The sequence below is a fragment of the Coturnix japonica genome, chromosome 21 (assembly GCF_001577835.2).
Source record: "Coturnix japonica isolate 7356 chromosome 21, Coturnix japonica 2.1, whole genome shotgun sequence".
Taxonomy (NCBI): Eukaryota; Metazoa; Chordata; class Aves; order Galliformes; family Phasianidae; genus Coturnix; species Coturnix japonica.
Window position 1 is genome coordinate 4,985,574 of NC_029536.1, and position 14,768 is coordinate 5,000,341.

The 14,768-nt window shown below is 50.2% G+C and overlaps 1 protein-coding gene across 5 annotated transcripts in view; it reads right to left on the bottom strand.

Moving 5' to 3' along the window:
* DISP3 (dispatched RND transporter family member 3) overlaps positions 1-14,768 on the bottom strand; it is an 89,797-nt gene that overhangs the window by 13,043 nt on the left and 61,986 nt on the right. For 4 of the 5 annotated variants that reach the window (XM_015882712.2, XM_032448815.1, XM_015882713.2 and 1 more), the window contains 8 exons: positions 5,805-6,741; positions 4,709-4,928; positions 3,303-3,439; positions 3,059-3,193; positions 2,675-2,835; positions 2,328-2,467; positions 1,742-1,887; positions 8-169 (listed from right to left, as the gene is read on the bottom strand). In XM_015882712.2, coding sequence (XP_015738198.1) covers positions 8-169; positions 1,742-1,887; positions 2,328-2,467; positions 2,675-2,835; positions 3,059-3,193; positions 3,303-3,439; positions 4,709-4,928; positions 5,805-6,741 — 2,038 coding nt within the window. Of the gene's footprint in view, positions 1-7; positions 170-1,741; positions 1,888-2,327; positions 2,468-2,674; positions 2,836-3,058; positions 3,194-3,302; positions 3,440-4,708; positions 4,929-5,804; positions 6,742-10,978; positions 11,221-14,768 lie in introns of those variants that run through there. The other variant, XM_015882714.2, reaches the window with a different exon arrangement.

Sequence of the window (14,768 nt, forward strand, 5' to 3'; positions counted from 1 at the left end):
TCCTTACCCACAATCACCCATCTGCTCTTCACTGCAGACCACAGCACCCAGTGCTCCAGAAGCTCTTGCAGATGAGCTATCAGATGACCTCGGTTACTCTTCTCCACAGGCAGCTGCAGATTTTCTGGCATCACAGATACCAAGGGAACATCTCCCATTTCCAGAGACACTAGAAAGGGAGAGAAATCAAAGGTGTGTGTCAGTGTCATGAGTATTTCTCATCGTTTCCTGCTCGCTTTCACAAAATCTCCTTCTGTGATGTGTTGTACGACTCGGTGCTAAGGTGATGGGATGAGACACAGGCAGTGACTTGCCCAGGATGTCATTAGAAACATCTTTGGCAAGTCATTGCCATGTGCCAGCTACACTACTAAATGCACAGCTCAGTCCAAAGCCATGCTTCAGGCTGCTTTTCCTCTGCCAGATCCCCACTAACACTGTGCATATGGCTACAGGGACACTGTGTGCTTCTTGGGCCAAGCAGAGTTTGCCCCTCTATTCCACTGAGTATGTTTTGGAGCTGATCACACACAGCTCACCTCTCCCTGACTGCAGCTGGGCTCCTGCTCAGGGATGCCTGGGGAACTGCCCCTTCCCTACAGATGAGAAACACTCATTTGCTATAAGGGGGGTCAAGGACTGCCTGCTGTGCTGCACAGCTGACACACAAACCATCCCTGGTCACCAACCGGAACAAGCAGCTTTGTTACTCAGTGAATAACCTGATGCCTGGGGGCCCTCAGAGAGAAGCATTCTGCTTTTTGCTCAGAAGGGAAGGAGTGATTTCCATACATTACCATTGCATGTGTCCCTGGCATACTAAGAAGACACTCTTGCAATGCAGAGCCAAAGCACAGTTGTCTACGGATCTACAGGGAGAGGGTCTGTGCACTGATAACGGGACTGATGGGTGCTCAGCCACAGATACATGTGCCTCCATCTCCAGCTTGCTGCTAGGTGAGAAAACTACCCACTGCCCACACCACTCACACAGAATCACAGAGTCACAGAATGACCCGGGTTGGAAGGGACCTCAAGGATCATGTAGTTCCAACCCCCCTGCCCGGCAGGGCCACCAAACATACGCCTTTACTAGATCAGGTTGCCCAGGGCCCCGTCCAACCTGGTCTTGAACACCTCCAAGGACGGGGCATCCACAACCTCCCTAGGTTCCCATCATGGGTTTTCAAAGGAAGAGATCCTTTATCTTCAATCAGAGCTACAAGGAACATCTCCTGCTAACAAGTGATAGGGCATTTCTAGGCACTCTTTTTCAGGTCACCTGTGTTGTCTCCACCAAGTCATTGCTCTTTCCTTGCCATAGGGTAAAGGTGATCTGGGGAGGTGATGTTGGAGAACAGCATTCTCTGCATGCTTCTCAAATCCAATGCTCTGGGCAGTAGGGAAGAGGGGGAAATATTCTTTACTTGAAGGTGATCTGTCCTGGTGCTAGGGATTAGATGTTTCACAGCTACATCCAATTGGTAATTAGTGATTCCAAACAGCAAATTCATGTTAGACCCAAGAGGATTAGCAAAGCAGTGAGCAAGCCATGCATCCACAGCTCCTGCACATCTCAAGGCAGCTTGCAGAGCACACAAGAGAGTGCAGACCCCTACAACCTTCTGTGACAGCACTACATCCTGCTTAAAAGTAAGGAAACTGATGAACAGCCCAGAAAAGCTCCAGGACAAAAAGGTCAGTGTGGTCACCATGAAGGCTCTACACAACAGGCACATACCAGGCTCCTCCTCCACGCTGAGCAGTGGGATGTCATCATCAAGGTAGGGCAGTGTTTCTTGCCCTGCTCCAGAGGTGCCTTCGGAGGCAATGAAGAGATCTTCAGCCAGGTGCAAAGCACTCTTCTTGGTGCACTTCTGACTGCAACTGGGTTGGGGCAGGAAAGGACACAAAGCCATGAGCTTTGATTCAGGTACTCAGCAAACAGTTACCACTGGTCTCCTTTAGAGTGAAGGAAAACAGCAGCAGCCTGCTCCAATTACTTGGAACGGCAACAAGAGGCAGCGCTGCGTTCTATTTCCATTGCTAAGTGCTGAGAGGTCAGGGGCTGGGCTGCTATGGCAAAGCAGCAGCAGTCTGGAATAAACAAAGCTGAGCCACACACGCTGGGCGCTGAATGACAGAAGTTTCAGCAGTTCATCTCCTTGCTAATGAATTAAATCAGGCCAGGTCATCTGCACTGCTAAAGAGCAAAGGAAGGGAAACGCGCTGACTTCCAAACAGGAATCTGCATGCACTGCTTGTGCTCACAGGCAGGAGCAACTCTGATCTGTCTGCTGTGCTGGGCTTGTGTGTCCACAGCTCACCTGGTTTGGCAGGAGCTCTCTAGTGGGGACACATAAAGAGTCCATATTCCGAGAGCAGCTGGCATGGTGAAGAGCACAGCCACCCAGCAGCAGGACACGATCAGCGACATGAAGAGTCCAAAGTCATGCACAGCTGGGATCTACATGAAAGAGAACGTGGGATTGGAATCAAAAGAGGGAGATGCGGAGAGACAAAAAGATATCTGGAGGAACCTGAAAATAGCTCATGCTGATCTTAATCACAGTCAGCAGACTTGGTACGGAGCTGAGTCAGAGGCTGGCAGCTCCCTTCTCTTTTAGAGCCTCTGACAGAACAGAAAGCCCCCAGTCCCACAACTGCAGGGTACCTGAGAGAAGATGTTGGCAGCATAAGCTGCGGCTGTGGTCAGGGAAGTGAAGAAGGTGGCCTTCCCTGCTGTCTGGATAGTGTGGATCATGCGTAGCCGCAGGTCTTTGAGGTGGGTGGCTTGGCGGTAGGTGTTGATGAACACAAAGACATCATCAACCCCTAGGGAAAAGAAAGGAGGGAGAGTTTGGTACTTTGCACATGCTATAGAGATACGTGATGAGATTCTCATTTCCCCTTGTGATCTGAAGATCCCCCACTTACAAATAATGGAGGCAATGGGCTTGAAAATTTGATCTGCATTTGTCTCCATCACCTCCCTCTCTCCTGCATGCAGGAGTTATGGCAAAGAAGTGCATGTAGGTTTGAACAAGAACATGCTTACCAATCCCCACAATGACAAAGGCAGCCACACCATTGAGTATGCCCAAGTACTGGATCCCAAAAACGACGTGGTACAGGAACAGAGCCACCAAACAGCTCAGCCCGATACTGGCGATGCCAAAGAATGACAGGAACACTGCAGGAAGAAAGCAAGATGGAAAAGAAAACAGTGATGGCCACCCCCAGGGACAACAGGCACCTCCCACCTGCCCTGCTGGGGCACTGAAGGGATGCACTGAACCTACCTGAGCAGGAGGTAAGGATGTAAACCAGGACAGCTATGCAGCTACTGCTGATGAAGGCCAGCAACATGTCATTGTTGAAAGTCCTCCTCACTTCATAGTCAAACAAATCCGTCCCTCCATACAGCACCTGCACTTTGCTAGGGTGGGAAAATAGGAAGAAGAATAGGCAGAGTTGAGTGAAAAGGGTGTAGAGTGAGGGGATTTAACAGAGCACATCATCTCCCCCGGGGTCAAAGGATATCACTGCTTCCATGAACTCTATAAACTGCTCAGAGCAGTGAGAGCAGGTTGGACTGGATTGCTGCTGGAGGCGAAATTCACACAAGAAGGGAGAAAAATAAAAGAGCAGGTTTAATATTTCTGAATTCCTCCAGTGTATGGTGGGTCTGTGGCACTAATAGACTTCCTGCTGTCAGCAAACAGCTTCTGAAGCTTCCAAAGCTGATTCCATCTAGAATCCTAATCATTGCTTTTTATGTTAAGCACAAAGGTAATAACCAGCGGATGCAGGCAGAGTTAGAGCTCATCAGGAACCATATGATTTAGAAGCCTCTGCTTCTGGAAGCAGACTCTGAGCGCAAGTAATCCAAGAGAATTTAAGCAGGAGCACCACAGCACTGCATCACAGGAGACAACCACGAACCTGAGCTTCAGAACAGAGCCTCAGCCCCAATTCCATTTTGGCTTCTATTGGCTGCAGCCCACAGTGCCAGCCCATTGCTGAGAACTCTGTGGATGCTTTCAGGGCTAACAAGGGCTGGCTGCATTTCACTCTGCTTTTGAAGCTCAATGTCCATTTCAGGAACTACTGAGCTTCAAAGCACTACAGAGCTGGAGACTGAGAAGTTCCATTGCCTTCCCCCAGCTCTCTGGATACTGGTCTACCCTTTTTCTCTGACCTCTGTTTTACTCTTTCTCTTCCACATGCACAGAGCAAAGCCCTCTTCAACAAGAGTCCTGCAGACCAGGTGGTGAAATAGGTCTGCATTTCCTGAAACAAATGTTACCTACAGGTTGATGCCTTGACTAAAGCCCATTTCACCCCTTGCATCAGACTAGCTGAGGCCAATTTTAGAGCAGGAACGCAGGGTAGAAGCTCTGCTGGAGTCAGTGGAATTGGATTTGTGAGATGGAAGCAAATTGACCCCACATCAGACAGAGGCTGAGCAGAAAGGCAGGCACTAGATTCAATCTTTGCCTTGCTATCACCATCTCTGATATCCCTGACGTGCTGCTGCAGTAGGAAGTGGCACTGAAGGGAAGAGTGGAAATGGTTTTCTGTTCCCCACTTCCAACTTTGAAGATATTTTCACTCCTTCCTCCAGCCATCCCTCTAACAATCAGCCTCTTCTCCAGCCTCAGCCCTTCCCTGACCCTGCTGCCTCCCTGCCTGCACACATCCTCACCTCGTAGACTGCTTGGCCAGCATGGCCACGTAGGTGACAACAAAGTTCTGGAACTTATGGCGTTGCTCCTCCCAGCGATCCTCCACTGAGTAGTAGTTGGGCAGTGGTGCCCCAAAGAGGATCTCGCTCCGCAGCAGGGAGCTCTTCTTGTTCTCAGCAGACAAACCCTCATCTACATACCAGTAGAACTCGGGGTGGGTCATGGCCAGCTCCAAGGACCCTGCAGGAGAAAAGCACCATTCATATTAGGTCCTTTTGAGCTTGGCAAGGCACAGGATCTAACAAAGGAAAGCTGGAACTGCAGTCACTGACTGTGGTAATACAATTAACTGCGCATGAAAGAAAAGATCAGGGGGTTCAGACATAAGGAGCAGACTCTATTTCTTTAAGCACATCATGAAGACCAGAGCAAGGCAGTTCTAAGTAAGAGACAATCCCTCTGCCACCAGAACTCAAGTTCCCTTGAGCTCATGCCAGAAAAACTCAGAACTGGTCTCTTTCCTGTTATGGTAACAGAACTATTACTCACACTGGAGCAGATGGAGCTCAGCCTTTGCCTGCTCCCAGCATGGCTCCTGGACAGTTACCAGCTACATCCTGTGCTGGGGAGACAGATGGATGCTCCGTCCCACAGCCGCATCACACCCACGGCCTTCATATGATTCACCTCCTCACCACCTCTGCTCTGCTGGAGGGGCATCCTGCAGGGTATGGAGCTGGGAGGAGGAGGTAGGGCCTTCCTCCTCTTCTCCTTACAGACAACTGGTGACTCACAAGCTGCCTTTCATGTTGCAGAGCAGCCCACAGATCTCTTTCTTCTGTTCTGCAATGCAGGGAAGCTCATCCCTATTGTCTGTGCAAGGCCTGATATTCTTCCAATCCTCTTTCACACGAGAGAAGGACTGGAAGACAACTGAACAACGTATGATTCCCCTTCACTTGGCCCTGTTGCTTGCCTGCTGGGGTCTGTGTGACATGGTTTAGTGGGGCACGGTGGGGATGGGTTGATGGTTGTACTAGATGATCTTAGTGGTCTTATTCAACCTTTATGATTTCATGACTCTACGTATGCCCTGACCCACAGCACCCAGCTCACCTTGGATATCAGCAAGGTCTTGTCCCATGCCATCGTAGTAAATCTTCCCTCCTCTCTCCGTGGGGAAGAAGTAGGTCATGAGGGAGCTGGGAGGGGAGCAGTAGGAGTAGGAACCCAAGGGCAGGTCCTTCAGGACCTCATGGGGCTTCCAGCAGAACTCCCTGAAGCGAGGATGATCCATGATCTTACGTTCAACCTCATGGATGGTCACCAGGCGCTCCGTGGTGAAGATGTTATTCTCAGAGTCCCCCCTGGCCAGAAAGATGAGCTCAATGCGCCAATGTGCGTGTGTCTGAGTGTTGGCACTGATGTAAGTGTTGGAGTAATCCCAGCGCGGGGCTCCCCTGGTGACACGGGACGTCTCATTTCCTGGGTGTAGGTGGGCACGGGGCTCAGGGGAGCTCACCCTGCTCTGTGGGGTGCTGCGCTTGGCCCGCGTGCTGACCTGTAGGTGGGAAGCGTTGAGGTGCAGCTGTTGGAGCTGCTCAAAGATGAGCCTCTGCAGGGTTTCGGAGGTGAAGTCAGCCAGGTCACGGCGGTTCCTCCCCCACGACCCAAACTGGGACTTAAGGGCCAAGGCGAGCGCGTCGAAGCGCTGCGAAGACTCGTGGTTACGGATCTCAAAGGCATTGTAGGAGATATCAATGTCCAGTGCTGGGTAGTGGAGGAACATGACAACAGCGAGCACAGCAGGGATGGCACAGCCCAGGAAAAGGATGAAGCCAGCACAGTATGGGTTGGTAAATATCCAGCCTACGATATTCCAGAAGCCACTGACTGGCAGTGTGACACGCAGAGGCCTGACCTTGCAGGAGCTTTTGCCACACAACAGAGCACCTTCCCGTCTCTTCCTTGAGCTGAAGGCAACTTCTTCATCCTCCTCATCCAGCCAGGCGTCCTGCAACAAGGGGTCATCCTCTGTGTCCATGTCCAGCGCCTGCAAGAAAGGGAGAGAAGTCAACAGTGCTCATACAATGTGGTCACCAGGACCAGATGGGGGGTCAGCAGGCCCAGATGTGCGTACAGAGGATCACCAAAGGGTCTCAGCAAAAGAGCTGGGGCTCTCCCAACCCTGCACCCTTGACAATAACACATGAGTCCTTTTGGATTATGCACATTCATCACAACCATTGAAAGAGCAGCTAGCTGCTCATGGAGCATCCCACAGCTCATCTAACAGAGGAACCAGATCAGGAGGAGTTCAAACAACAGTCACAGCACTCTGTGGGACTCTGTGTGGCTCCAGGAACAGCAGCACAGCAATGTCAGGGGCTTCACAGCGCCTTAATTAATTACAGAACCAAGTTCTCACGCTCAGGAACAGCCCAAGCTACTAAATGAAAACACAAGAGACTCTATCCTCTTCTCATTAAAACAGACAATAGATTTTTTTCCACCAGGTATTTATAGCTGCATTTCCCACAAAGCACGCACTGTATGCAACAGAAATCTCATGCACCTGTGCCTGCAGACGTGGATGTCGGCACAGACTGATCCCACAGAGCTCTGACTGTGACCCTGCAGGATCCCCATTCAGCAGAGCAAGAAGGGGAAGGGCTGAATGACCCTGGGAACAGGCAGGGATCTGTAAGTGAAACCTCCTCAGCCCTGCTGTTGTTTATGGCTATTGTTAACAGAGCAGTACAGAACATCCAGATTGCAAAAGCAGACACAGCCCCCAGGGAACGAGCAAGAAACGCCTTCCTGGATCAGCTCACACTTGGGGAGGATGGAAAAGGACTTGAGCTGGGAGGTGCTCTCTCTCTGCCTTCCCTCATGCCCTTCCTTGCTCTAGGAAGGTTAGAAGGAAGCTGGCTGGTTCTAGGCTCCATTATAAAATCATACAATCATTAACACTGGAAAAGACCTCCAAGATCACCAAGTCTGTCCCCAATCCACCCCCACCACATCCCTCAGTGCTGCATCTCCACGACCCTAAAGACCTCCAGGGAGCAGTGGTGGACCCCAAGAACAACACCCAGCACAATGTTGTGCCTTCCTGCACAGCCTGACACCCCTCTACATGAATGAACACATTCAAAGGTTGCTCCACTCCCAGAGCTGTGAGCAATTTACACACAGGCCAGAAGCAATTTAAGAGCTTCACTCCTAAGCCAGTGTTTCTATTTAACAGGATTTCTATCTGCAGGCAGATGAATTGCCAGCTCCCCTTAACTCTGGGTCCTCAGGAAAAGGAAGGCGACAGAAACGACAGAGGAGCCAGCAGCAGCAGTATCATACCATCCTCTTTTTAAACCAAAATCTAAATCCTCAACTAAAGGAAGAGGATCAGACCTCAGGTTATCTCTTCTGGCTCTCCCCGCTCATCCTCATGGCAGCTGCTAAACCCCACTTCAACAGCTGGGCACCCCCAACATACAAAGGCCACAGCATGCAACCCCAAAAGGGACAGCCTTGCTCCATGTGCATCTGTGTGCATCCTGCCCTGGTTCCAGCACAGCTCTGTACTCCCTTCAAAAGAGTTTACTGCATGATTTGGCTGCAAAGCCAGACACAGCCCACTTAGCATCGCCCCTGGGACTCGTCTGGTTCTACCGCCTTCGTCAGATCCTGCCTGGGTCACGATGAAAGCTTCTGCAATCCAACACACAGCAAATGGAACCGGCAGGGGAGATAAACCCTGAAATCGGCCAGAAATGCATTTTCTCTGCTCGAATGTTACTCAGGGTTGGCTTCATTTTCCTCCCTCACCTCCCATATACTACCCAGGGATGCCCAACGCTGAAGCACGGCCCAATTACTTTTTCACTTTCAGGATCTGTGCACCTAATCCTGCAGCTCCAACCAAAGCTCTGATTTACTTTGGGGTTGGAAGGTAAAAGGATAAGAATGCTCCCAGAAGCTCTTCCTTCAGAGACAAAGCCCTAACATCCTCTTGTGGTATGCATTGAGATTTGCTGGACTTCCCCCTGCCCATTCCTAAGCAAAGAGGCTCATAACTGGTCAAAAGCAGGCAGGACTCTACAGAACAAGCAGCAAAACCTCCTGTAAATGTTAACTGGAGACCTCCCACTGCCCCTGTGTGGCACATTCAGCTTCCCAAGTCCATGCCATCGAAGGCAGATGGGGCAGAACCCCACAAAGCTGGGTTAGGGCCAGCTCCATTGTAGCCTGGGGGAATCCACTAGTGACTGACCAAGTCTGATGTAACCCCATTTACTACAGCCCTTTGGGCCCAACCTATCAGCTAATTGCTCACCCTTCACATTGTATATTTGTCCAGCTGTATGAAAGCACATCCACCCTTCACACTGAGCCCTATGGGTTGGGACTGACAGGCAGGGCTATGGAGCACTGGGTTGAAGTAACAACATCTCCTGTGAGCCTGGCACATAGCAAGAGAGAAGGGACAAACCCAAACCTGGGAGAGCTAAGAAGAGCAAGAGTTTGGCCTATGCTTGCAGATGGGGAAACCCAGCGCTGCTTGCATCATGCAAACCCACCCATGACAATTCTTTTTTTCTGATGAATTCCAGGATAGAAGAAAGTCATTGACAAGCCAGGGAGAGGCAGTGACAGATGAGGAAGCTAATTACATCCGACCTGACTAATTAATGCCAACTTTCAGATTAAAAAATCCTCACCAGTGTTCCATTTCAATTACTCAGTTGTTCCTTCTTAGAGGGAAAAAAGGAGCCCTGTGCATCAGTGAGAGAGAGAGAAAGAAAGGAAAGAAAGCACAAGGCTACAAGGGGAGGGAAGACAATTTCTGTAATATGGGAGATTCCTATCGACAGAATAATTAAACTTCACATTTGTTTCTCCCATGGGCAAAGCTTTCACAGCAGAGCCAGCAGCTCTGTGATCCTATTTGTATTCCTGGAAACTCGCAGAGTTCCAAGCAAAGGCAGCTTTTGGCCCTTTTACGAGCTATATAAAGTTCCTCTAAGAGGGAGAGAAATGGGCTTTGTGCTTGTAAAATCATCCTAAGAGCATCCAGCTGCTGGAGAAAAGCTGCATCTCTAATGACTTGCACTTGATGGACGAAGTGCCTCCCAGGCCCTGTCATGCTGAAGGATGCAGCACTGAGCTCTGGCCACATAAAGTGGCTGCAGGGCATCATTAATGTATATCCACTCCAAAGCAGTGCTCTGCAGCAATGCTGAGACTCAGGACCCAGAGTTTTCCTCCTGTGCTTGTGTCAATAAGACTGCCGGGGAAGTACTGGTTACACAAACAACAAAGAAGGGCTGTCTTGGGTCCCTGATCTCCCTTTATCAACACAGCTGTGAATGAGAGCTGTGATGCCCTCTGCCAATGCACACAAGTCTCGCTGCCTTTCATGAGTGCAATAAAATGAGGTGGCAGGAGGAACGAGGTGCAACTTCTGGCCTCCTAATTGGAGGTCTGACTTACAGCAGTGCTGCACTCCTAGTAAAGCAAAGCAGGCTCAGGACAACTCACACTGAGCTCCCGACCCTGAATCTCCTGGAACTCACCTGCAAACAGCAGCTTAATTCAGCCTGAGGACACAGCTCGGAGCCTGTCTCAGTGTGATACAAGCCTGGAGATGTACACGATACTAAAAGATATTGGTTCAACTGCTGGCTGGGCTTCCTCCTCCATTATTAACCAAACAGATCTTTTCCAGCTGCACAGCACAATGCAGTGACAAGGTTTTCATCTCTTTTCTTTCTGGACCCTTTGCATTTTCCTTTCCCTCCTTTAGAAGATGCACAAAACCACTGCCTGACCCCGGCACTTTGCAGATCAGAATGACATCAGGACCCAACAGTGCAGCTGGGATTGCAGTGTAATGATGGGAGGGGAGGGGGTAAAAATAAGTTTAACAACACAACTTTATATATCTACATATAACAAAGCTCTATTGTCTGCAATTTCATGTGCCCATAGGAGTCAAGGTAATAGACAGGGCTGTACAGAGGGTGGAGGACTGGCAGAGCCCCCCCAGCTTTGTGCAGGGTATCAGCACTAACTCATACAGCTCCCCTTTCTGCCTGCTGACTATCTGCCCCCTCCCAGAGGCTCTCACCATGGCTAAGGAAGCAGTGGGTTGCATTGACCTGTGCCACCGAGCTTTCCTGACAGCACCTGCCTTCTGCTCCAGGTGTCTGGCAAGAGCTGATTAGGCCGACTCCTAATTACAAGCCAAAAACAGTGAGGAAAGATTAGCTGCAAAGTCAAGCACTCACCAGTCAGGAAATGCCAAAATCAGGGCTGACACAGCATCCTTAATTCACTCCCCTTCTGCAAACGCTTTGCAGTGCAGTTTTCCTTCCAAGCCCAGCACCCAAACACGGGGGCTCTGACCTCTGCCAGTGCGTGCAATGGATGATGCTTCCCCAGCCCAGCAGCCATTCGCTGCCTTGTTCTCTCCTCATTGTGCAGCGTGAGGTCTCACGCCTCATTTCCTGCACGCTGCTCCAGCCTGGTTGCTCAGAGGCACAATTATTAATTTCCTCATGAACTTTTGCAGCGCTGCCTCTTCTAACAGTGGCTGAGGGCTGAACGCACAGAGCTGAGCCCTATAGTCTCTAAGGAGGGGGTGGTGCAGCACCCATCTGGCAGGTGCAGGTGGAGATGGGAAGGATAAAAGAGAAACACAAGAGACCTTTGTATGTTTGAAACTACGAGATGCTCGATTTCTTGAGAGAGAGCAGAACGGCACCAGATGTGCAACAAACTGCAAACTCCACACTTTGTTCTGCAAGTGTAATCTGAGCGGAAGCATCGAGCGTAAACGTGCAACATAACCTCTGTAGCTGGATAAAGACATCCAACCTCTGCAAGGAGCCAATATTACAAAGCTGTGTTAACTGCTGCCCTGCTGGTCAGTACTTGGGATGTGCTTAGGAGTGACAAGAGAAGGTACAGACATCAGCTCCTCCATCTCCTCTACCTCCACAACAGCCTCATGGACAAAGGATGGGCTGGAGAAAGGGAATGCAATGTCAGCATATGATAAAGCCCCAGCATTGCTCTGTGCTCAGCTGCACAGCCCCCAGCTCCAACCCTACCCCCCCACAGCTGCTCCCTGCAGCAGGAAGAAGCACAAAGACAAGGGCAAGAGCAGAACAAAAGGTAACTGGGAAATGCAAACCTATGACATGTTGCCATCTCTTGGGTAACACCAATAGGAAAAGAAATGATGGCCTTAAGTTGCACCTAATATTCAAGTTGAATATTAGGAACTCTTCCTTCTCAGAAGTGGTGACACACTGGCACAGCTGCCCATTGAGGTGGTGGGGTCACTGTCCCTGGAAGAGTTCAAGAACCATGAAGATGTGGCCCTGAAGGATGTGGTCAGTGGGCTGGGTTAAGATCTTAGTGGTCTCTTCCAAACTTAATGATTCTGTGCTGCCAGTCCTTCTTGCCAACCATAGAACAGCCAATTCATTTCCACTTCTTTCACTCCGACATAAATAGCACAATTAAGGTTAAAAAGAACACATTGCAAGGGGTGTTCTCCTCCATGCTCTAGTCTTTCAGGAAGAGGAGGTACAGGCAGAAGGTCCCACTGCACACATGTCTGCCAGATGGGTTGGAATGCCTCACACTGAAGGATCTCAAGGTCTGGCCTTTTCAGTGCCATAATTATTGACGTCAAGAACTGCCAGATTCACACCAAGGAGGCTGTAATGACGACCATCTGTGGTGGGAACACAGCACCCATGGCATTTCAGTCACACTCGGCTCTTCTGCACAGCCAGCATGTAAGAGGGATGAGCAATCACAGAATCACAGATTGGCTTGGGTTAGAAGGAGCCTTAAAGATCACCCAGTTCCAACCCTGTGGGCTGGGTGCCCCCACCAGTGCAGGCTTCCCAGGGCCCCATTCATTGCCTTGGGCACCTCCAGGGATGGGGCACCCACACTTCTCCATGCAGCAGTGCCAGGGCCTCACTGCACTCAGAGTGAAGGAACAAAGACATACCCATTGCCATATACATGTAACTGCAGCTCTTTGCTCAGCAGGCATATGTCTTTCTTTCTCCCCCTTCTTCTCTCTCCCTGAAGCGTATGCAGCTTGCTGCTCTCCTCCCATGGAAGCCTAGTGCTTCTGCAATTAGATTAATTAGCACCGCTTTTGCATCTTCTCAGGATCACTGGAATCTGGAAGTGGAAATGTAAAAACCCACAGACTGGAATGGCTTTGAGTGCTGCAGCTGCTGGCTCCCAGGCAGGACCTGGGTGAACACAAGGTTTTCAGAGCAGTGGGAAAACTTCCTGAGGGGAGATGAGAAGGGATGTCTCTGTGCCTGAGCAGCACGTCAGCAGATCCCCTGCTGGTACAAGGGCTTAAAGCTTGCTGCCAGCTGCAGCAGCCATGCAGAAACTCACATTAAATGCTACCACAGCTCAGTGAGCACAGTCCTGCAGACTGTTAGCAGAGGAAAGGGCCAGCACTCAGAATAAGCAAACAGGCTTTAATGACACATTAATCTCAGGGAGAATCCAGGATGCTTCAGGAGCAAGAGCTACAACAAAGAGCTGTTAGTCCCCGAGCAATGGAGGGAAATACTGCTGCCAATAAAGCCATGCCTACAGGATGCAGATGGAGTCCACTGCCACAGACCTGAGAGCAGCTCTGCCCCTTCTCCCTCCCTGCACAGACCCACAGCAATATCACTGTTTCTAGCCTTCCATCCTTTGTGATATGCCTTGTCCCAAAGCTTTCTGGCACCCACAAGCAACCACAGTCTGCTCCTGTGATTTTCAGGGGTTCAGCTCCACTGCCCCATGCTGGAGTGGAACTGCATGTGGCCCTTTACAAAGCAGACCCGGTTGGCTGAGGAAGGGAACAAACTCACTGCAGCCAGATGAGTCAGAGGAATGGAAATGCAGAATGGAGCTGGTGGGGATGTAGGCAGGTGGTGCACACACAGAATGGTTTGGCCTCATGTGTGCACAGCTTGGATCCAGAAGGAACGATGTCCCCTGCAACGTGCTGCTATATGAGAGAACAAGAAGTCTGGAAAGGAAATGTCATCACAGTCTGTCTCTGACGCTTGCAGAGCATCTCCTTGTTACTGGCAGCAAAATAAGGTCAATATCACATCCACAGAAATGAGTGCTACGGACCCTGCATCACTGCTGGGTCACCCCCGCACCAGTTGGTTGAGTGCAGCAGACTTAAGGAATGAAGCTTCTTATTTTCCATTTAAGCAGTGCCACGGGGGACGAAACATCCACTTGCAGATGAATCTGGTTCCCTGTTGTCATAGGACAGTGTTCTACAGCTCCCTGGGATGCTGCTGTGTTTCCACCCATGCTCTGTGGGTCCCTCCAAACCCACAAGGCTTGGGCCTTCAGTTTGGAACCTGTAAGTGCTGGCTGCATACAATGCAATGAGCAGCTCCATGCAACTCCCTGCATGCCCTGAGAACCAGCCCAAGAGATTTAGCTTTCAAAACAAGCTGTTGTCTATAGTGTCCAGCCTCACCACCCTCCGTTTAAATGGAGCCCACTGTTTTATTGAGTCACTTTCACGCTCTCTTGGGCCTGTCTGCCTCTCCATTTCAACTCAGCCATAACAATTGGCCAGGCTTGGTGCCTGAGCTGCTGGTTGGAGCGCAGACAGGAGGGGTGCAGGGCACTGTGGAGGGGAAATGTGAGGACAATATTTGCCCTATTTGATTTACAAGCAGGAGGCTGCGCCGGGCTTACAGAGCAACAGTGGACCATATTCAATCTGAGTTTGCAGCCCCATCTCCTGCAGGAATTCATTTGCCTTGTTAAAAAGAGGAACAAAAAGACAAACGATTCAATTCAAGGAATCAAGCACTCTGCATGTTCAGCAGTACCAAACAGCAGAGAGGATTAGGATGTTTTTAAATCCATTTCTCCTCTTTTTTTATTAATAAATGGTTTCCACAGACCTTAATACAGCACTCATAAGCAATTCATTCCCAGCTCCTGGGTACAAAACGGAGCCAAGAAACAAGTCAACATACAGCACACCCCCCCTAGGAGCAAAGAGCT